The 22300-nt window shown below is 47.5% G+C and overlaps 1 protein-coding gene across 2 annotated transcripts; it reads right to left on the bottom strand.

Annotated features, from left to right (window-relative positions):
* Positions 1047-12966, bottom strand: DPF2 (double PHD fingers 2). 2 transcript variants are annotated; one of them, XM_005699890.3, is made up of 12 exons: positions 12831-12966; positions 8320-8480; positions 7829-7936; positions 7341-7504; positions 6433-6525; positions 6199-6277; positions 5648-5689; positions 4494-4631; positions 4238-4366; positions 3985-4097; positions 3417-3498; positions 1047-1377 (listed from the first exon to the last, which is right to left on the bottom strand). In XM_005699890.3, the coding sequence occupies exons 1-12, from the start codon at positions 12860-12862 to the stop codon at positions 1301-1303; spliced, it is 1218 nt and encodes a 405-aa protein (XP_005699947.1). In that variant the 5' UTR covers positions 12863-12966; the 3' UTR covers positions 1047-1300. The 2 variants fall into 2 exon arrangements, with proteins under 2 accessions (XP_005699947.1, NP_001272540.1); NM_001285611.1 differs by lacking the exon at positions 5648-5689 and having other exon boundaries at positions 1301-1377; positions 12831-12862.

The raw sequence follows: 22300 nt of genomic DNA, 5'->3' as shown, positions 1-22300 counted from the left end.
TTAAAAACCACTTTTGGATAAAGTGGCCTTAAACAGGAAAGGAGATCTGGAGATAAAAGAATCCAGCAGAAGGCTCTGTGTAAAAATGTTTATTTGTACTAATGCTTAGAATATAGGAACTAAGGAAAGAAAGAAAAAAAAGACACCTCAACTCCAAAGTGACAGTGAATTAGGGCCTGCCCACAGCCAAGGGGAAGGACATTCCAGGCTGTCCTGGGATGAACAGTCCCCCCTATTACTTGAAGTGTCACCAGGCAGAAAATTAAAGGATCAGGGTGTGAAGACCTTACCAGCTGCTAACAAGTATGCGAGGGAAGAAAGAGATGTCTAGGTGGCTTCCCCACGACCCAGGAGCCAGGATACACAACGCAGGCGGCAGAGGCTCCCAATTCAGTTAAGGGCAGGAGCTGAATGCCCAGGTCCAGGAAGAACAAAAAGGGGATTTCGGAGGTAGGCTTTTTCATCGAGTTAAAAAACAGGCACATTATCCAATATCTCCCAGTGGCCCCCAAGCTTCTGGCCTGGCCCTGTGATGCTTCCCCTCTCCCCACAAAACCAAAGGGAGTAAGGAGGGGGGCGGGGCAGAAGACAGAAAATAACAAGGGTGGGGAATGCTTCAGTCGCTAGAGACCAGGGCCTGTGAGAATGAGACAGGCAAGCACAAGGGACAATCAGGGCGAGGCTGCTACTCCCCCTGGGGTAAGTTGGTGGGGACGCGGTAGAGCCAGGAGCAGGACCAAGAGCATCCTGGCTCAGGTAAAGGATCCTGGGCTGCAGGAACAGAGGGCTGCAGTAAACCACTCTGGGGGAAGGAGGCGGTGAGGCTAAGCAGCATGAGGGCATGGCCAGCTGCTTGCCAGCTTGCTCAGTTCTCACTCCCAGCTGCTCTGGCATATGCCCCAGTCTGACTCACCTTCACAGGAAGGGAAAACCCTGGGACCAGAGTGGAGGCTGAGCTGAGAGAAGTGAGCTGCTCTCCCACTCTTTCCCGGAGGACACTGCTTGAACCCTGTGATCACCAGGGCCTTGGCCCAAGGCAGACACAGTGAATGCTCTTCAGGGAGAAGCTGGGCCCACAGCTATGCCCTGGGGCAGTGTGCTGCTCCGTTCTCGCTGAGGGCCTGGGGCCAGAGGTGGTCAGAGCTACCACCTTAGCTTGCTGCTGCCAAAGGCAGGTTGGCATGACCACCCTGCGATTCTCTGGACTTGAGAAAGAGAGGGGGAAGGGAAAGTGGGTATGAAAAACAAGAGAGGAGGAGAGAAACAGCCCTAGATGTATGAGGGGTCGGGGGTGGCCACATCAAGAGGAGTTCTGATTCTGGTAGATGGAAGCTTTTTCCTTCAACAGGTCCAGACACAAGTGGCAGCTCCAACTTCCTGCAGAGAAGCATAGAGGGTTAGGAGGGCTCCACACAATCCTCCCCTGCTGTCCTTCGACCTCCACCCTGCACCTCCAGTGGCAGACCTGGCTACAGGTAGGACTGGAGATGTGCTGCAGCAGCAAAGTTTCAGTTATCTTGAGCAGCGACAAGCTCTAGGTTTTCAAACAGCAGGAAAAATAATTCTCAATGGAGATGAAAGAAAGAATCACCTGGAGGCCTATTTTAGAATACAGTTTCCTAGGCCCTCTGGGCCCTATAATTATAATCACTAAAGAGGACCTGGGGAGACAGAGAACTTTTTTTAAAGCAACTGAGCTTTAAACTTGTGATTACAGAAGAGCAAGACTTTTGTTCTCATGACCCCAAAGGCTAGAATAAAGATCATGAATAGAGGGTCTAGAGAAACCAATACTGATTCCATAGAAGACAGTTTTCTGCAAAGCCCACAGACAGAAGAGAAGGGCTCGCCACCATCACCAGGTGTCTGAGCAGAGGCTGAGGACCCAGTGAGAGGAAAAGGGGGCCAGCTATGATGATGCAACTTACTGTGACCCAAGTCTGGTTTCATTAAAAAAAAAAAAAAAAAAAAAAGGAAATAATATTCCTTATAAGCAAAATAACTGGTTTATTTTGCTCATTTATTAATACTTGCTACAGCTAAATTCTTCTATGCCTTCTTTTTTGAGAAACAAAATTAGCCCTTAATGCCTCAAAACTATAAACATAATTGTACATATGTGTATTTCAACATCATTCTGAGGGAAAGAATCCATAGCTTTTAACAGCTCTTCAGAGGTGACTCTCAAAAAGCTAAGGTCCTTTCTAACCCAAAGATCAATATATAGCAGTTGATAAATTTTTTCTGTAAACTGCCGGACAGTGTTAACTACTTTAGGCTTTGTGAGCCACACAGTTTCAGTCTTTTTTTTTATTTTTTAAAAAAACTGTTTAAAAATGTAAAAATAATTTTTAGCTTGTGAGTTATGTGTGCTGGGTTCGGCCTGGCTTGGTCTGGGGTCATAGTGTGGAACTCCTGGCCTAGAGGCTAGACCGCCTGATGGCTCTGGCGGGCACTCCCCAGCTGCCTGCTGTCTACCACCGCAGTGTCTGACAGCACTTCCTCAGGAACACTTTCTACAGTTCATGCAGAACTGTGCCTGTGAATTGGTATTTTATGGTTAAAAAATAATAAAACACAAAAGATGCTACTTCTCCCTAAATGTGGCCTGACAGATAAAACAAATAAATGTGGTGTGACAGATGAAAGATCGAGGGAGTGCCTCCCTGCAGCTGCTAAAGGACCCTCAGACGTTGTTAGTGGCATCCTCCTCTAGGGGGTGACAGCAGTCTGACCTACACTGCAAGTCAGCTCACATCAGGCAGTGAGCTACTTTCTCTCGCCTCTAATGCTGGCCCACATCCTCTGCCACACTAACAGCTCCTGGGCTTCATGTACTCCTGAGTAAGCTTCTGAATTTCGATAAAGGAGGGACTTCAGCACAGAAATCTGGTAAGAGGACTTGCAGAGAGGCAGCCACTTTTTGGTGTCCCCAGTGGTTTCATCGAAGACCTTCCATAAATTTGAAGCATCTTACTAGGCACTGTTGGAGGGCCAGAGCAAACTGTTCAGGTCCCAGGTTCAGCTCCCTCTCCCAATTGGAGGAAATGAACACTCAAATCTGTCAGGCATGGAGTGGTGAAACCAAAGTCCCTCACTGGACACACTATGACTGAGTTTTGTAGGCTGGTTGAAGGATATCAGATCTCTCCTTCTGGTAATTATTTTCTGCTCAGCATTTGTTTTCTTTCAGGCTATCCGTTTTCTGTGGCTGTGCATGTTACCTGGTGATAATGTACAAACGCTAAACCCTAGAAGTTGCAATGCTAGTAAAGCACTCTGAACTGAGTGAAGGCTAAGAGCCTACTCCCTAACCTGGAAGACTGTATCACTGATACAGAAATACACTCACTGTATAAGTGATTTTCAAGTCACTAATTAATACTTGTTCTGAATAAGAGTACACGGAAACCTACCTTCAGGAGGCTCAGACATGGACGGGGTTAGACAATACATGTGGTAGCCACGATCGCAGTCATCACAGAAGAGCAGCTGGTCCTAGAGGGGGTGAGATGGAAGAGGAAGGGGGAGGTGAACGACTCCCCTTGGCTGGGCCGCTGGGAATGGGTTAGGAGGGCTCTTCCAAGAGGGGCAGGGGCAGATGGCAGGAACAGATGTGGGCCAGAAAACCACTGCTGTCCCTCTCTATCCAGGAAGTCACTGTCATCCCACTGGGATCCCAACAGCCTCAGAAAAGACCTCTCTATCTGAATCAGTTATTCACTTACTCTAACAGTTAACCACACTACTGCATGGAACATTCTCTGCAGGGAACAGTATGAAGATGCCACTCATTTTTTTGCTAACTGTTTGTTCACACAAGCGTGTGAAGCCCATGAAAGCAGGGACGTTGGTTAGTGTCCTTCGTGCCTAAAACAGGGTCTGACACAAAGCAGATACTCAGTGAACACCTGCCAAACCAATCTCAGTGCCCGCTGGCGGGAAGGAGAGGGAAGCCGAGCAGGAGCGGGCGGGGGCACGCACGTCGTTCTCGGAGGTGCCGCAGATGTTGCAGCACTTGCACTCGATGCACTGCCAGCGGTAGGTCTTCACCGCTGCCATCATCACGGGGGTGAACTGGAGGCAGGACGGGTGCCCTGTGGAGGAGAGCGGGCAGGTCAGGGAGCTGAGGACTGTGGAGCAGCGAGGGGGCCCGGCGAGGGCAGCCACCAGGATGCTGGTGAGCCACGGGCCCTCAGGGTCTGGGTGCCGCCAGGGGCTGCACTGGCTCAGATACCTGAGCGGCCACAGTCAGAGCAGGACACCAGCTCCTCGGGCTGTCCTGTCTTCTTGTTGATCTTGGAGTCCCCCAGGCAGAAGTCGCAGTAGTTGTTGGGCAGGGCCAATCCATCAGGACCCTTCTTGGCTATAACAAGAAAGGGAAGAACTCAGATGATACCCAGGCGGGCCTCTGGGTCTCCTGACATCCCTGAAAGAAGGGTTTTTCACAGCCAAGCCGACTCCTGCTTGCCTCGCCCCTGACACCAGCTTACATTTCTGCTCCTCGGACCTCTGGGAAACGGGGGTGGGTGGCTGTGAGTCTTCCTTGTCCTCGCCCTCCTCCTCAGCCAAGTGGGAGTGGGCATAGTGGTAACTCAGGCCTGGTCGGTTCTTGTAACGTTTTCCACAAACTGAGCGGGGAGAAGATTGCAGAGAAAGGTGTTAGGATCTCAGGGTACCTCATCCCTGCCCCTCTAAGCTGTGGGCTCCACCTGAGGCAGAGGTAACCGCCCCCATTAGCTCTGCTCAGGGACAGACCTTTACTGAGAGCCGCCTCCCCGTGGCCAGGAACAGCAGGCCCGGGGGTCTCAAGCTCCCACGGCTCCTCCACTTACTAAAGCCCAGAGCACGGCCACCTCTGCTCCTCCACTCAAGCTGTCTGGGAGACTGAGCCGTTGCCTTCTGCCTGCCTTGGGAATAGTCTGGGGAGCTCCAGGTCAGGAAGGAAAGGGACCTTCCATAGTACTGCAATAATTCTGCAATAATGGCAGGCAGGAGGAAAGCTAAGACTCTAAACTTTTTTATCCTATCAGTAAATGTAGGCTCATGCTACTCCCTACATACAACACAGCCCACCTCTGCCCAAATAAAGAAGTAAGGGTGGATCTCTTGGGAAAAATCTATCAACTGAGTCTGCTGGGGTAGCTGTCCCCCAGAGAAACTCAAAGACATGCGTACAGCAGTGCTCTGTCCAACCAACAACCCCTCAACCACCAAGGAAAGCAGATCCCCACGAGGCACCCTGTACCTTTGAGCAGTGATACCAAGAAGAATAAGGGGTGGCAGGAAAGGAATGGGGAAGGGATGGGAAGGGTGGCGGGATGGTGGGGAACGTTAGCTGACCACCACATGTCTGTTTTGGGGAAGCGGAAGCAGAGGGATCTGGGACAATGGGTCCCTCAGAATGCTTCTAAAGCCACTCCATGCAGTGGGCCCAAGCAGCCCTAGAGCAACGTGGTGGGAGACAAGCAGGGAGAGGCAGCTTCTGGGACTGTGAGGAGTGGACTGCAACAGAAGGGCCAGGGCTCCTCTCTCCATGCCATTCCAGGGACCTTAACACTAGCGTCACAGATGAGAAAGGCAGGAACAAAGGGAGAAGGGAAAAAGGGAAAGGAAAACCAAAAGTCTGAGAAGTTGAGAGAGCTACCTCTCTGGGGCGCTTTCGAGGTATGCTTTTGTTTGAAACTATCTGAAAGACAGAAAGAAAAGTCATGAGAAGAGGGCCTTGGTACACTTGAGACAGGTACAGCAGCAGCAGGAAAGCAGAGCAAACGAGAGAGAAACCCCAGCGGTGACGGTGGTCCCAGGGTGGAGGGACAGAAGTGGGGCGAGTCAGAGAAAAGGGGAAGAGGGAACAGACATTGGAAAAGTCAGCGCTGGACTCCTGGGGCCTGACTTGATTCGGGCCAGCAGGCCCAGATGTCATCTACTGAGAGGCCAACTTTGCCTGCTGTGTGTCCCTCATGGGCACCCCCACCCCAGAGGACAGCAGAAATCTCCCCCAGAGCATGCAAGGCTCACCCATCGTGCAGCAGAGGCCGGGGCCTCTCAGGGATCTCAGAGGGAACCAGTCAGCAGGCAGGACAAGAGTCCAAGCTTATTTTACCACTTTGAGCAAGAATACAACCTTCCCTCCTCTCATATCCCGAGGAGCTGGGTCGAAGGCAAGGACTACCCACCCACTCGTGAGGCACTCACTGTCACAAGCATAGGGTTTGTCCCGATCCTCCAGGATGGAAGCGTCCAGCTTCTTACGGGCACTGCCCACACCTTTACTCTGCAAAGAAAAAGAGCCCTTACTAAGGTGTCTGGGCCTGAAGAGTTATTCCCCTGGTAGCGGCTGCTAATCTCATTCAGGAAGGATGATGGCAACAAGCAGCAGTAAGACAGTGGGACTCTGCAGGCTCCCCAATCCCCTGGGCTGCCCCTCACCTTGGACTTCCCCTTGCCCCGACGCTTGGGAGTGTCTTCTTCATAGTCCTCATCATCAAGGTCATCCAGGAAGTCATCTGGTTCTAGGATCCGCTGAGTAGACAGGAGGATTAGGATGGGCAGAAATGAGAACATCCAACAGCTCCCCCACGTTGGGACTGGCCAAGGTTGCCAGAACCGCCTCCGTGACCCAGCGGCTCCACTCCAGCCTCACTCCTCACTGCTGTTCTTTCAAGGCTTTGGGCTCTCCTTCCTTTGGGCCTTTCTTCATGTTGTTCCCCTAGTCTGGAATGCCTTTTCCACCATCTCCAAGTAGCTAAATCAAACGCCACGTTTTCATAAAACTTTCCCTGATACCCCAAGTGGCATGCCCTCTCCTGCCTCTGATCTGCCACCTGGGAGCATGTCAGCAGCGGTTCCCTTCCAACACCTAACATCCTAGAGTTAAACTGGAGCTATGCTGCTTACTTGAGGCAGGCTTTTCTTTTTCCTAATGTGCTGTAGCGCGCCACCCCTCCTTGTGAAATGGGCAATGGTACCTATTTCCTAAAATTGTAGAGACTGCAGAAAATGATGGAAAAGCGCTTAGCAGTGCCTGACATATTTTTACGTACAGTTTTCGCTTCCTTGTTGGCAGAGACATCACCTAGGTAACCCCAGGCACTAAAAAAACTCAGGTGGCAACAGAAGATGAGAGTCTATAGTTACTAGAAAAGGAGCAGGCAAGACGGGATGGTGACAGTGCAGCCCGTCAGTACACAGTGCTCATTAAGGAATTGAGCAGGCAGAACAGCAGGGGCCCCTCCTGGCCCATAGCTCTTGCTTCTATCCTGATTACTGGGTGGCCTTGGATGAAGAGGAGACTGGTTTCCACCACAGTTTCCTTAATCATAGTGTTAACTGTGTACCTTCCGTGCTCGACTGTTCGTCACAGGAAACTCGCCCAGGCTGTCATCATCAACTCGGGGATCGGGGGCGCCTCGCTTCTCCAGGGGGTCGGTGCGTAACAGAGCCTCTAAACTACTGCCGTCCTGAGAGATCAGCCCCTCCTTCTTCAGGGTCTGGTCTGTGTCTGCGGGCAAGGTCAGGAGGAGGTGAGGCTCACAAGGGCTGAACGCAGATCTGCCTGACCTACAGTGTCAGACCAATCACAAGCCAGTCACTGTCTTCTGGTCTCTGGCTGCCCAGGAACCAAGATGCTTTCATTTACTTGGCACCATAACTTATCTGTTTACTTGTCTGTTAACTATTAGACTGAATTCTTTACAGAAAGACTCACATGTCATTCATTTTAGTATCTTCAGAATCTAGCACTGGGCCTGGTATGTAACAAGTGATTAGCAGGCCTCTGACTATGCAGCAGGGTATATCCCGCTCAGGGAGGACTGGGCTTCACCTGGTTTAATAGATGGGAAAGAAAGCCTTGGATCCTCAGGAGGGTGGGCTCGCCGCTTTTTCCGCCAGCGCCGGGCAGGGTAAGAGTACAGCTGTCCAGAGGCCAATCCTAAGGAAGGAAGGAAAAGAGAGAAATCAAACCCTAACACAGCTCTAGAAAATAGTATCAAACACGTTCTACATGAGTAGCGTTCTAGAGCAAGGGAGGAATATGGATGGTGAGCACCTGGGGCTGGAGGAGGCATGGCTTATGGACAAGAAAACAGATTAAGCTCAGGAGCCTTGGCTAACACATAGCTCTCCAGAGCCCAGCAAGACCCTGAGCAGTGTAGCCCTGTGGACAACAAAAGGAGTTTCAACCTCTCCAGGCTTCTAATCACGGGAAGACTGTATGCATCCTGGGTGGAAAGCAACAGGGAAAACCTATTCAGCTGGCTCATCACCTAAGATGAGGAAGCTGGTTCCTCCTTGGGCTCCTGAGTGGATTCTCACCTGGACCCCGATGTCGCTTTTCCATCCAGATATAACAGTTGCTCTGGGCTACTCCCGTCTGTGAGTCCAAGAAAGGCAGGCGTACGCTGCGCTCAGCACAGAGGCGGGCGTTGTAATTGTGGCACTGCTCCATGGCATCTTTGTAATACTGCTCCCCAAGGCTTCAGGAAAGACAAAACTCAGGTGTGACTGTGCACGTGTGTGTTTATGTGCTGGGCTATCCCTTTCCCTTGCCATCTGCTTCTCTAGAAGGCTCAAGGGACTGGGAGAATGTCACTCTGCTTTTATTTGCTTCCATTTCTGCCTCATGGGACACCAAACCCCTTCACTAGGCCATTATGAGGAAAAGTACCTTACAAATAAATTACCGTCAGAGCGCATGATTGCACACTGTGTCTAATCAGTCCTTAGTCTAACCCACAAAGAGGGGAAGAAAATAATGTTTGTTCTGTGCCTCTCATGAATCCAACCCTTTGGTAACCAAAGAGCTACTTATCTTAACCCTCAGGATTCTGAGAAGCTGAAGTTACTCCTGTTTACAAATGAGAAGAGTTCAAAAGATCTGGGGGGACTTACTAAAGTTTATCAAACTCCATCTATACAAAGAAATTCAACTTAGCTATAAGAAAAAAAGGAAGCTCTTCATGTACAAACATTAAACAATCTCCAAGATAACTACAAAAAAAGGGGGGGGGGTACAGGGATGAGCAGTGCTATGGGATGTCCCTAAGTGGTGGGAAAGAAACTGTAGGAGTCCAAGGAGAAAAACCAGGTGACTAGGGGACTTTCTCCTCTGTGCCATTTTATATCTTTTGAGTTTTAAACTAGGTATTTGCAAAGTAGCTAATTCTATATACTAACTTTACAATCAATATAAACCAGTTGGAAATATGTGAACACCCTTGAAGCCTACTTTCTACTGAGTACCATTACACTGATACAAAACCTGTTTGCAGAAAGGCCTATTCTAGACCCTTCTCCATTCTCACACCAACAAATTTTTTAAGAACCTTTTTGAACTCAAAAGACTTCCTTTGAAATTTGAATTTTTTAAGAGTGATTTCACTTTGACTTTTCACTTTCATGCATTGGAGAAGGAAATGGCAACTCACTCCAGTATTCTTGCCTAGAGAATCCCAGGGACGGGGGAGCCTGGTGGGCTGCCCTCTATGGGGTCGCATAGAGGACTGAAGCGACTTAGCAGCAGCAGCAGCAGCAGCAGCAAGAGCTTTAAAAAGCTGCAAAACTGCAGTGCCAGGAGTAATCTGGTTCTAAGAAGCATGTATACAGAACCAACCCTGTTCTCATCCTTCAGGGTTTAACAAGCACAGTAATACTAGAGCTTAAACTAACACAATTCACATTTATATATTCGAGCAAACTTTTTCTTTCTTCGCACTACGTGGCTTGAAGGATCTTCAAGTTTGCCAACCAGGGATTGAACCTATGCCCTTAGCACTTAAAGCGCCAAGTCCTAACCACTGGACCGCCAGGGAATTTCCCTTGATTGATCTTAAAGTAAACAAACTGAGGGCAGATGATTTCTTTCCCACAATATCCTCAGCACCCATGAAGGTGTCTGGAATATCCTGACTCAGAAGTAAAAAGATCAGGCTTGGCTGCAAGTCACCACATATATGGACATTTAGTCAACCCACGTGGATCTCAGGTATGCTATTGACTAGGGAGGCTGAACTAGATAAGCTCTGACATATTCTACAAGAGGGAGACTCCAAGCATGAGAAGTTGAACACAGTAAATCTCTGTCGCTTATGTTCGTAACTCAAGCTGCAGCAACAAACCCTGCTCTGGAATCGAAGAGGGGCTTTCATGGGGCAGCCACTGAGGCACAGCTTAGAACCTTCCCAGCAACCAACAAAGACATACACTGCACGCAGGCAGTGACATCACAAGATAGTCTGGCTTGATTCAATGTGCTGTAATGACTGTAATTTGAGGTAGGCATGAAGCCTGTGCTGGAGAATAAAGAGAAGGAATAGGCTCATATTTGCTCGCCTTTAGGAGGCAGCCATGTCCTCACTAAACAGAGGAAAATTGGATAAACAAGGCTGAGTGCGGCAGCGCCTTTGTTTCTGCTGATGGAAATTGATACTGACACTGTAAGTCAGATGGAAAGAAGGGCTAGACAGGCTGAGAACTGCAAAGTCAGAGCAAGGAGGCTGGAAACTGTCGGGGGTGGGGTTGAGATATGATGAGAGATGTTCTATCAAAGCTCTGGTGAGTTAAATGGGATTTCAGAAGGTGGGGCAAACTGCATTGTGAGTGAGAGAGCTGATAACGAAATACAAGTTGGAGAAAGAGAAGATCCGATGAGGATAGAGCAAAAAAGAATGAGAGAGCTCTCTTAAGAATCTAAGGCTCCTACTACAAGAAATTTTAAGCTAACATTCTCCAGATCTTGCTACCTAACTCAGAGGATTTCAGCAACCACAGCTCTTTCATACTATTATTTTGCCCTGTAAGACCTCTTAAAGATTGTTTCAATTCTGACACCACATTTGGGAGGGATGGAGAATTTACAAATAGGAAAATTCTTCTCCCAGAACAAGATGCAAGTCAGAAAAGATGAGCTAGTAGTCCTGACCTCAATGTAAAACCTCAGCAGTCAGAAGACTAGGCACACCGTGGTCAAGAAAAGCGTCTCTTTACAGGATGAGAACGGTACAGGAAGACTGGAAGTCTCTTTTTAAAGAGCAGGTTCTGTACGAAAATGTATTAACTGTGGTCCACAGCTCTTTACAGCCAGAACTGAGGAACAGAAAGTTGGTTATTTATTACTGGTACTCAGGAATCAGCAGTTGGTGACCTTCACTCTCTGCAGATCTTTAAAGAGAAATAAGAAGTCAAGCTCTATTTAAACGGGCAACCCCTCACTTCCAATACTGCATGAAAGGGTTGGTGACCTTATTTCTCAGATGAAAGTCTTCCAACATAAACAATCTCACTACATAAAACTCTTAAACCTAGGCAAGTTTTGACATTCCCCCATTACAGTAAGCTTTCCAAGGTAGAAGCTTTGATTCTTTTTTGAGAGGCATGAAAACCTGTGTAAAACCTCCCTTTACAATGGGACAGGGGCAGTCAACAAAGAGAAAGACAGGGAAACAAAGAAAGAACATCTGAGTCAGTATGGATAACATATAAATGGTAGATCAGCAGCGTCATTTCTAAATTGAGGGAAATGTCAGCTTGGAGAGAGTGCTGGGGAAACTGAAGTGGGTAGATCAGAGAGGAAGATAATAAATAGTGCTGGGAGTAGGGGTGGCTGAAACAGGCAGCAGGATGGAGCTGAAAGCACGTTAGAAAAAAAACCAAACCAAAAAACCCACAAGGAGAAGGCACTTAGCTTAATGGAAGTGGGAAAGCATTCTCAAAGAAAAGGCTCCAGGCAGGGGGAGGGAGAGAAGCAATGTACTCAGAAAAAAGGATCTTGGGAAGAGTGGGGCTCAGCCTACTACAAAGACAGTTGAGAAGCTATGTGCCCCTTAGAAGAGTTCCCAAACCTTTACCTTCTCACCCAGTCAAAATCCAAAAGCCAAGCTGCACAACTGGTCACCTCATTTTTCCTACCCCTGCACCAAGCCAAATGTGTCCATTAAAGAGCTTGCTGTATTGGCCGACGGGGGTGGGGGTACAAGAACCCATTGGAAAACTCATTGAGATTCTTCTTCGGGGAGGAGGCTGGATTAAATCAAGTCCCAAAGCATCTTTAACTCACAGCTAACAGGCCATTCTCAGTCTGCCAAACAACCATGAACTTTAACTTTGCTTGAAATCTGCCCAGTCCAAGAGTATTGCAGAGCGAAGACGCTCGACCCAGATGCCCCTCGGAGCGGCCAGGGCGTCCTGGACTGCGTCCGTCCAGTGCCCACTTTCCGATGGCTGGGACTGGCCGCCGCCAAGCCCCTCTTCCCTGAAGTTCTTTCCCTCTGGATCTTGCTCTTCCACAAATTCTCCCCAGGAATATTTCTGGTCTCGGGTACCTGATACTCAAGGACCACCCCACCCCCGCCCCCGCCCGCCCAGGAACGTCACGGGGCTGTTCAGAACAAAACAGCCCTGAGCGCTTAACGGCGCCAGGGCGGCCGAGCCTGCTCCTCCGGGGCCCGCTGCGGGCAGCCGGCGGGGAGGGGCCGGCGGCCAGGCTTCGCGGGGGTCGGCCCCGCTCTCCCGGACGGAGGCGAAGCCGGGACCGTGTGCCGTACGCAACAAGGGCGCCATACTCTGGAAACCTTCCGCCTGAAGGAGCGCCCAGCCCCACAGGGAGGCTGCCCGTCAGGGGCTCCCGTGTGCCCCCCTCAGGGCCTCCACAAGTTTCCAAAGAAGCGCAACGTCTTTCCCGAGTCTCCTGTTGCCCTCCCCTCTAGGAGTCGCAACACGGCCTCTCTGGGCACGTCCCTCTCTCCGCCTCGTCCGTTCCCACACCGCCCCCTGCTTCCAGGTCCCTTACAAGACCTCCCAGCCTAGAAGAGAAAGAAACGGCCACTCACAGCTTCACTACATTTTCCACCACGGCCGCCATCTTCCCGGCTTCTCTCCCTCAGGCCGGGAGGCCCGGAGCCCGCAGCGCGCAGGCGCTGGGACCGCAGAGGGAACCAATTTCCTTGTCCTTCTGCGCAGGCGCCACCCGGGCGCGTGCGCCCGAGAGCGAGCGACGGAGAATGAGCTTCTGGCCGGTTCTCCCCGGCCTGGAAATCCGGGGACGAATGCGCAGGCGCAACGGAGGCGGGCGCGCGCCCCGAGGCTTCTGCTCCAGTTTTGCCTCATCCGTTTAGTGAGAAGGTAGAAGGGAGTGGATCTGACCAGGTCCATAAATGAGAAGGTGAGAGGTTGGTGAGAACTGGCAAGCCCAGAGGTGATCTAGATGGAGGTCATGCGTCCTGTTACCTCGCTGACCTTTAACCTCGTGGTTAATAACCCTTTGCCCTCATGTACAGACTCAGGGTTGGTGGGTAGCCGGAGGTAAGAGCAGTGCACACTCCTCTTGAGCTGCCCACTTTAGTGAGAGAAATATTAACTCCAAGAACTTGGCAGATCTTTGGCCTGAATATTGGGGTCTGACAAAAGTTCCCCCACCTTCCTGCCACCAACTTAATTGATCTCCACCTCTTCTCCCCTGCTTCCTACCCCTAAGCTCTTGTCCTCTGAAGAACTTCTCTCCTGCAACTTCCTCTCCTGTACCATTCACTTCTCCTTCACTATTGAATCATGCAAATTCATCTGCAAACATGGCTTAATATCCTCTTTAAAAAATATCAGGGCCCTTCCTTAAGCCCTTTCTGCCTTTATCACCCTCTTTCTTTTCACCCTTTCAGAGCACATATTCTTGTTTATACTTACTATCCCTGCTGATTTATTTCCAAGTGTCTCTCTGCCCAGTTTAATGGGGATTTTGTTCTCATCAGTTCATTGAAACATCTAACAAAGACACCACGATCTCCATTTCAACAGATTTCGAGATCTCCCTGTCTTTATCAGCCTATCAGCCCTCATGACAACACTGGCCAGTCACTTCTTTTTCAAACTCATCTCTGAGACACACACTCTCCTGGCTGTCTGCCTATCACACTGCCAGCTCCTTCAGCTTCTTTTGCTGGCTCTCTGTCCTCACATCTACCTAGACCCATCAGAGTCCCCAGGGCTTGGTGTTTGATCCTGGTAATATGCCGTATTTCATCAATTCTAAGATGCACATATTCTCTGCCCTCCCCCCATTTTAGTATTTCAGAATCAGGACACATCTTACCATCATTGTGCCTTAAAATCAGGTTTGGCAGGTGAGAGTTGAGTGGTATTTGTCATTGTCCTGCACCAAATTTGCAGAATAGATGTCAGCAGCTTGGAAGGAAAACCTAGGGACAATACTGTTGCACTCTTGTTCCCCAAATGATTGTGGGAATCAAAGATGATACCAAAAGAATTCAAAAGTATGTGTTTCAGCATGAATGTGAAAAGTAGAAGTGTTAGTTGGTCAGTTGTGTTCGACTCTGCGACCCCATGGACTGTAGCCCATCTGGCTCCTCTGCCCATGGAATTCTCCAGACAAGGACACTGGAGTGGGTAGCCATTCCCTCCTAAAGGGATCTTCCCAACTCAGGGATCAAACCCCAGTCTCGTGCATTGCAGGCAGATTCTTTACTGTCTGAACCACCAGGGAAGCTCCCACCCCCAAATTCATAGGTTTAAGTCCTACCCACTAAGTCTGATAATATTTGGAGGTGGGATCTTTCAGAGGTAATTAAGTTTAGATGCAATCTGAGGGTGGAGTTCTCATGGTGGGATTAGTGCCCTCGTTAGAAGCAGCTGGAGATCTATCCGTGAGGAAAGGCCATGTGAGGACCCAGCAAGAAAGCAGATGTCCACAAGCCAGGAAGTGGACTTCCACCAGGAACCAAATTTGCTGGCACCTTGATCTTGGATTTCCCAGCCTCCAGAATTGTGAGAAATAAATATCTGTTGTCTATGGTACTTTGTTACAACATCCTGAGCTAAGACAGTGTGTGAGCACTGAAGCTGAACACACACATACCCTCTGACCCAGCAATTCTATTCATGCATGCATATATGGAAAACCATGTGTAAGAACGATCACAATAGCATTAATTGTATTAGCCCCAAACTAGAACATTCCAAATGCCCATAGCACTAGAGTGGATTAAGCAACATGGAAAAGAACAAACTATTGCTACACAACAACATGAGTGAATCTCAAAAACGTAATATTTGAAAAAAAAGAAGCCAATTTCCAAAGAGGACATATTGTGTGATTCCATTTATATCAAATTAAATAATCATACATGCTAAACTATGGGGGCGGAAGTCAGGAAAGTGGTTCACTTTGGAAGATAATAATGAGGGGGGCATAAGGTGGCTACAAAGGTGCTAGTAATATTTCTTGTCTGGGTTACACAAGTTTGTTCACTTTGTAAAAATTCATTGACCCACCCAAGATTTGTGCACTTCTCTGTAGGTATGTCTCATTAAAGTTTTTAAATAAAAGCTATTGATAAGGTAATGATAAGTAGCCTAGTTCTCTGTTATTGGAAAGGCAGTTTATGAGCCCAGTACCAATGGCTTTTGATTCTTATAGGATTTTTTCTTTCTTTTATTGATTTATTTGGTTATGCTAGGTCTTAGTTGCCACACATAGGATCTCCGATCTTTGTTGCAGCATGTGGGATCTTTAGTTGTGACATGTGAACACTTTGTTGGGGCATGTGGGGTCTAGTACCTTGAGCAGGGATTAAACCTGGGCCCCTCTCCATTGGGAGTGTAGTCTTAGCCACTGGACTATCAGGGAAGTCTTTCTGTTAGGATTCTTTTAAGAAATGCTGCATCATTGAACAGTAGATCCTCTATATCCTCTGAACCAGTGACTGATACATATAGTGTTTTTCTTACAGACAGGAACCAAGAAGTGGAAGTGGGGGTGCAGCCTCTTGCAATCTCAGCAGATGGTTATTTTGCAAAATGTTCGTTTTCTGTTCTCGCCACTCTGGGCTCTGGCTGATCCAGTCTTTAGGACACAAGGGAGAAAGGCTTCCACCAGGGGGCGCAATAATGATTTCTCTGAATTATTAATAGGATCTGAGATTGCCAATGGGCTGTTTTGAGTTCTGCCTGTCACTGGGCAAGAAAGTAAAAAGGAAGTATCATTGATGGCTGGGGTGATTGATTCTAATGGTTTAGGGTAAGCAGGATTGCTGTTACCCTTTGAGGACAAAGAGAAATGTAAACAAAACCCAGGAGATCTTTCTAATATTGCATTCAGGTAGTTAATGGGAGACAGGCCTCCTGGTTGGGTGTTTAATTCCAACCTTTCTACTGAATAGAAAATAAAAAAGGGAGAAATAGAAAATAAAAAAGATTTTTCCTCTTTTTAAGAGGAAAAAATCTTAAAAGAAAAAAGAAAAAATCTTAAAAGCATTGACAAGCTAATAATATAGTGAAGAATTACTGATCCAACATTTAGAAAGTTGAAACCCAGAACTGTAAGCCCAGAATTAAGACAGTTTTTGTCTTGGGGACATTTACTGATCTTGAAGATATAACTGAAACTGAGCTCTTATTTGGTGGTCTTTGGTGGGGAGGGTCAAAATCAAAACTCAGAGCCTGCGCAAGGTCAGATACCCCAAGTCAGATACCCCACTACTAATACATATATACTTTAAGATGTGCTCCCAACATCAATGGACTAGTGGTCCCGGGAACTCAAGCCTAGAATTTGGATTAAAGTAGACCCATCCTTATAAAGCTCAACATTCAGAAAATGAAGATCATGGCATCTAGTCCCATCACTTCATGGGAAATAGATGGGGAAACAGTATCAGACTTTATTTTTGGGGGGCTCCAAAATCATTGCAGATGGTGATTGCAGCCATGAAATCAAAAGATGCTTACTCCTTGGAAGGAAAGTTACGACCAACCTAGATAGCATATTGAAAAGCAGAGACATTACTTTGCCAACTAAGGTCCGTGTAGTCAAGGCTATGGTTTTTCCTGTGGTCATGTATGGATGTGAGAGTTAGACTGTGAAGAAAGCTGAGCGCCGAAGAACTGATGCTTTTGAACTGTGGTGTTGGAGAAGACTCTTGAGAGTCCCTTGGACTGCAAAGAGATCCAACCAGTCCATTCTAAAGGAGATCAGTCCTGGGTGTTCTTTGGAAGGACTGATGCTAAAGCTGAAACTCCAATATTTTGGCCACCTTATGCCAAGAGTTGACCCATTGGAAAAGACTCTGATGCTGGGAGGGATTGAGGGCAGGAGGAGAAGGGGACGACAGAGGATGAGATGGCTGGATGGCATCACCAACTCGATGGACATGAGTTTGAGTGAACTCCGGGAGTTGGTGATGGACAGGGAGGCCTGGTGTGCTGCAGTTCACGGGGTCGCAAGGAGTTGGACACGACTGAGCAACTGATCCTTATAATGCTTCAGTTCACCTAGTAGAGTGAGCATGTTTGGGATGAAGCAATATCCTTTTTGAAAGAACATACTGTCATCCAAGGCCTTAAATTATGTCTTAAAAGTACTTTTTCATATACAATATCCAGCACTTAGTCAAAGACAACCAGGCACAGAAAAAAAATGAGAAACCTTGCATAAGAACTGACTGCACCCAATAGAAAGCACAAATTGACCTAGAGATTACAGATGCTGGAATTATCTGATACCAAACATAAAAGAACACTGCTTACTGAGTTTAAAGAAGATAAAGACAAGCGTAAAAATATCTGCAGGTAACAAGTTTCTGTTAAGTGTCACAACAGAATTTTTAAAGAATCACATTGAACTCCTTCAACTGAAAAATACAATAACTGAAATTAAGAGCACGATAGATTGGTTAAAAAGAAAATTAGACACAGCTGAAGACAGAATGAGTGGGCTACCAGAGTGGTCCCCAACCATTCTGTTACCAGGGACCCATTTCGTGGAAGCCAAGTTTTCCATGGACTGGAGGAGGGTGGGATGGTTTCAGGATGATTCAAGGGCATTACATTTATTGTGCACTTCATTATTCTTACATCAGCTCCACCTCAGATCATTAGGCATTAGATCCCAGAGGTTGGGGACCACTGAACTGTATGATATGCAGGAAGATATTATCTTGTCCTTAATACAGCATGGAAGACATATGGACAGGAAATACAGAATTAGAGTAGAAACAGAGGATAAATATAGAGATCTAAGATATATTTAATTGGAGTCCCAGAGGGTGAAGAGAAAGAAAAGGTGTAAAGGCAATATTTAAAGAGAAAATGATCAATAATTTTCCAAAAGTGATGAAACACACCAATTCACACATTGAAGATGCCAAATAAAGCCCAAGAAAGCTAAAGGAAGACTTAACAGAAAAGATACTGACAAGTTGTGATGTCTGTAACTTACTTTCAAAAGGTCAGGAAGAAAGTTTTTATATTCAAGAGAGAAAGCAAATTAGGAAAAATGGTAATAATTGGCAGATCTAGATGCAGATATGTGGGTGTACATTCTTACTGTTGTCCAGTGGCTACACCATGTCCAGCTCTTTGCGACCCCATGGACTGCAGCATGCCAGGCTTCCCTGTCCTTTCCTATCTCCCAGAATTTGCTCAAACTCATATCCATTGATTGGGTGATGCCATCCAACCATCTCATCCTCTGTTGCCCCCTTCTACTAGCCTTTCAGTATTTCTGTAGGTTTGAAATGGAAATATTAGTTCTCTACAGGGAGATCCACCAAGTGCTCAGATTCTTGAAAACAGTAGGTCTGGGATGTGTCAACCTGGTGAAGAACCCTGAACAGGCAAAATGCAGGCTGGAGACAAAGGGAACAGGAGCTGGGTAGCAAAGAAGGGAGGTTATTCATACCAGCTACAGCTTTGTTGTAGAAAAGTCTATAGCTTCTACATATATTTCTTTTCTTGTTGTGTCAAGTATATTTTTTAATATATTTTAATTCTCCCATTCTCTGTTTTTCTCCACTGTTGTACACAGTGGTGATTAACTTTACAGTGTAGTTTATAGTTTGCAAACTATTGAGATGAGTTGGTAAAGAACTGCAGGGGTAATGGACATCATCTCAACATCCTGGACTCGAAAGTAGATGTGATCCTTTACAAGATTTTGAGTTGTCTCCCTTTGGGAAATGAGTGAATGTCTTTTTAAAATTGTTATTATAATAATTAATGAGTTAATATTTATTTGGCTGTCCCAGGTCTTAGTTACAGCATGTGGGATCTTTAGTTGGAGCATGCAGACTCTTAGTTGTGGTACATGGGATCTGATTCTCCACCAGGGATCGAACCCGAGCTCCCTGCATTGGAAGCACGGAGTCTTAGTCACTGGACCACTAGAGAAGTCCCGAGTGAATGTATTTTTGACAGGGATAGACATATTATACCAGAGATGATATATATAGACTATATAAAATAATACATGTAATATTTTTAAGAGTAAATACTCCAATGAGGACATGCATGAATGTCAGCTATTTAAAACAGTGGACTGTGGGGATATCTGCTTTTTTTTGGCCATACCATGTGGCTTGGAGGATCTTAGTTCCTCATCCAGGGATTGAACCCAGGCCCACAGCAGTGAAATCACTAGTCCTAACCATCGGGAAACCAGGAAATTCCTGTGGGATATTTTTTTTGGCCATCCAACAACTTCACTTCCTATATAGGGGTATTCCTTTGTGGGAGTGGTATCTGTAGGGAGTTTGTACAGCTCTATACAAGCTGAAGGGGGAAGGTCCTTCACTCTACCTCTGCCCACCTTAGTCCCAAGTTTAGATAGTCCGATGCTTCAGTTTCCCCATCCAGTTCCCTTTCTCCGCCCAGGCATGGTAGTCCTTTGAATGTGCCTGCTAGGTAGGGAGCACTTCCGGGGACCCAGGACAAGAAGGTCCGCCTTCCATGGCCACTTTATCCTCATCGCAGGTCCAAGGTGACGTGCTGTTTTCTGGCTGGGTGAAGCTATAAGGAAGGCGTTGTGTTTCCTGTCTTCCCCTCCGGGGCAGGTGGGGCCAAATCACCCAAAAACTGACAAGGAGTCTGCAGGCAAAACGGTGCTGGCCTTCAGCTCCCCACCCTTTGCCTTCCTACGTTACCAGGGTCTGAAGCTGAACACCAGTGGGAGTAGAGGGTTGCAATCAAGTACGGGCTTTGGGGCCTCACAGACCTGGGTTCAAAATCCCACTACAGATACTGCAACTCCTATTCTCTAAATGATGGCCAAAATTTCAGATTAAAAACAAAAAGTTCGGTGGTGGGAATGTAAAATGGTACAGCTCCACTGGAAAATGGCTCTTCCTTAAGAAATTAAATATAGAGTAATGATAGGGTTCAGCAATCTCACTTCCATACACATAAAGAAGTGAAAGCAGAGACTCAGATATATGTACACCCATGCTCATAGAAGCATTATTCACAATTGCCAAAAGGGTAGAAGCAACCCAGGTGTCCATTGATTGGATGAATGGATAAACTAAACGTGGAATACACAGACAATGGAATATTGGGTGCTAAGTCGCTAAGTTGTGTCTGACTGTTTATGACCCATGGACTGTAGCCCACCAGGTTCCTCTGTCCATGAGATTTCCCAGGCAAGAATACTGGAGTGGGTTGCCATTTCCCTCTCCAGGAGATCTTCCTGACCTAGGGGTTGAATCTGTGTCTCTTAATTCTCTTGCGTTAGCATGTGGGTTCTTTACCACTAGTGCCATGTGGAAAGCCCAATGGAATATTATTCAGCCTTTTAAAAGAATGAAATTTCAGTGCCTGGTGCAGCATGGACAAACCTTGAAGTTGTCATGCTAAGTGAAATAAGGCAATCACAAAAAAGACAAATAACATGTGACTCCTTTTGTGTCAGGTCCCTAGAGAAGTCAAGGTCATGAAGAGAAAGTAGAAAGGTGGTTGCCAGTGGCTGGGGTTAGGGGATGGAAGTTGGTGTTTAATGGGTATGGAGTTTCACTTTGGGAAGATGAAAAAAATTCTGGAAATGGATAGAGGTGATGGTTGCAGAATAATGTGAAAGTATTTAATGCCACTCAACCATATGCTTAAAAATGGTTGAAATGGTAAATTGCATGTTATATATGTTTTACCACAGTTTTTTAAAAAAATCACTGAAAAATAAAAAGGTAGTATGGCCAAGAAAAATGTCCCCTGCTCCAATTCTGCCTCTGCCTCTAGTATGAAATCTTGGCCTAGAAGCAGGAAAGCCTGGAGGTGAGGTGGGAGTCAGATTTGTAGGGTCAAAAGGATGGAAGACAATCAGCAGAGTGGAAGAGGGGGGGTCACTGAGGCCAGCACGCGCCTCCAGACACCAAGCCCCACCCTCTCAGTTCCCACTTGGGGCCAATTCTCTTCCTGCAACAGCTTTTTCCTCTCTAATCTGTGATCCATCTCCCACTCAGGCCCTGTAGTGACCCTTCTAAAACCTGGGTCTGACCACGTATCTCTCCTTAAAACTCTTTCAGCGGCTCCCACGGCCTCAGCTCAGTCTTGCAAGTAGAACTGTTCTAAACTGACTCTGAAACTATTTTTCCAGCTTCACAGGCCTCTTTCCTGAACCCTGGGTTCCTTTAAGTCACACATCATAACCATGTTTGAATACCTGCTATCTGCAAATAAATGTTATCCCTGATTTTCTCAGCAACCCTGCAAGGCAGGTGTCACTGACTCCCATTTTAGAGATGGGAAAACTGACTCTCAACAAGGCTAGGTTGGACTCAGAGACCTAGGCCCTTTTGGCCAAGCTTTGGATCCTCTCTCATTCACTCAGGTGCCTCAGTGCCTTTGTTCAAGAAGGTGCATAATCCCGTCCGCCCTCAGGTTTGGCTCAGAATCCTGACACCACCTCACCCTGCCCCAGGCATTCATGATCTTGGTGTCTTCTTCACAGTGTTCAACACGATTGAAAATGCACTTGATTACAGATTTGCTATCCCTCCCCCCACTAGACTGCGAGCTCCAGGAGAGCACGGGGTCATGTCCCAGCCCCTGGAGCACATGGGATGCCCTGTAGACCAACAAGCAGCACTGATGAGATGGGTCCACTGAGGAACACAGTCGGATCCCTCCCAGCGCCAGGTCTAGCCTGTCCTTCTGCATGCTCCCTCAGGCCTCTGACGCCAGAGAAGCTGTTGGTCCCTTGCACTAGGCCTGTGTTTAATCCTTGGCTCTTGGGCCTCTCTTGCTAGACCTCAGTCTCCCAGGCCCAGTGCCTGGCCTACTCCAGCTAGCTCTCATCAGACACCCCAATCAATGTCGGAATATCCCCAATTGGCACTTGGTTCCTTCCGGCTTCTCACTAGGGGTTCAGAATGCCGTACAGTTTCTTCCAGAAGGCAGGCCTTTCCCCCACCCCATCCCACCATATAAAGCCCTCTGGGCCTGGAGTGAGTGAGCGCACAGCTCCCAGAGCCTGGCCTGTCTTGAGGAGGGGCCCAGAATAGAGTACCGGGAGCACAGG

Source organism: Capra hircus, chromosome 29 (genome assembly GCF_001704415.2).
Source record: "Capra hircus breed San Clemente chromosome 29, ASM170441v1, whole genome shotgun sequence".
Classification (NCBI taxonomy): domain Eukaryota; kingdom Metazoa; phylum Chordata; class Mammalia; order Artiodactyla; family Bovidae; genus Capra; species Capra hircus.
This window is presented reverse-complemented; position numbering and strand designations above follow the sequence as displayed.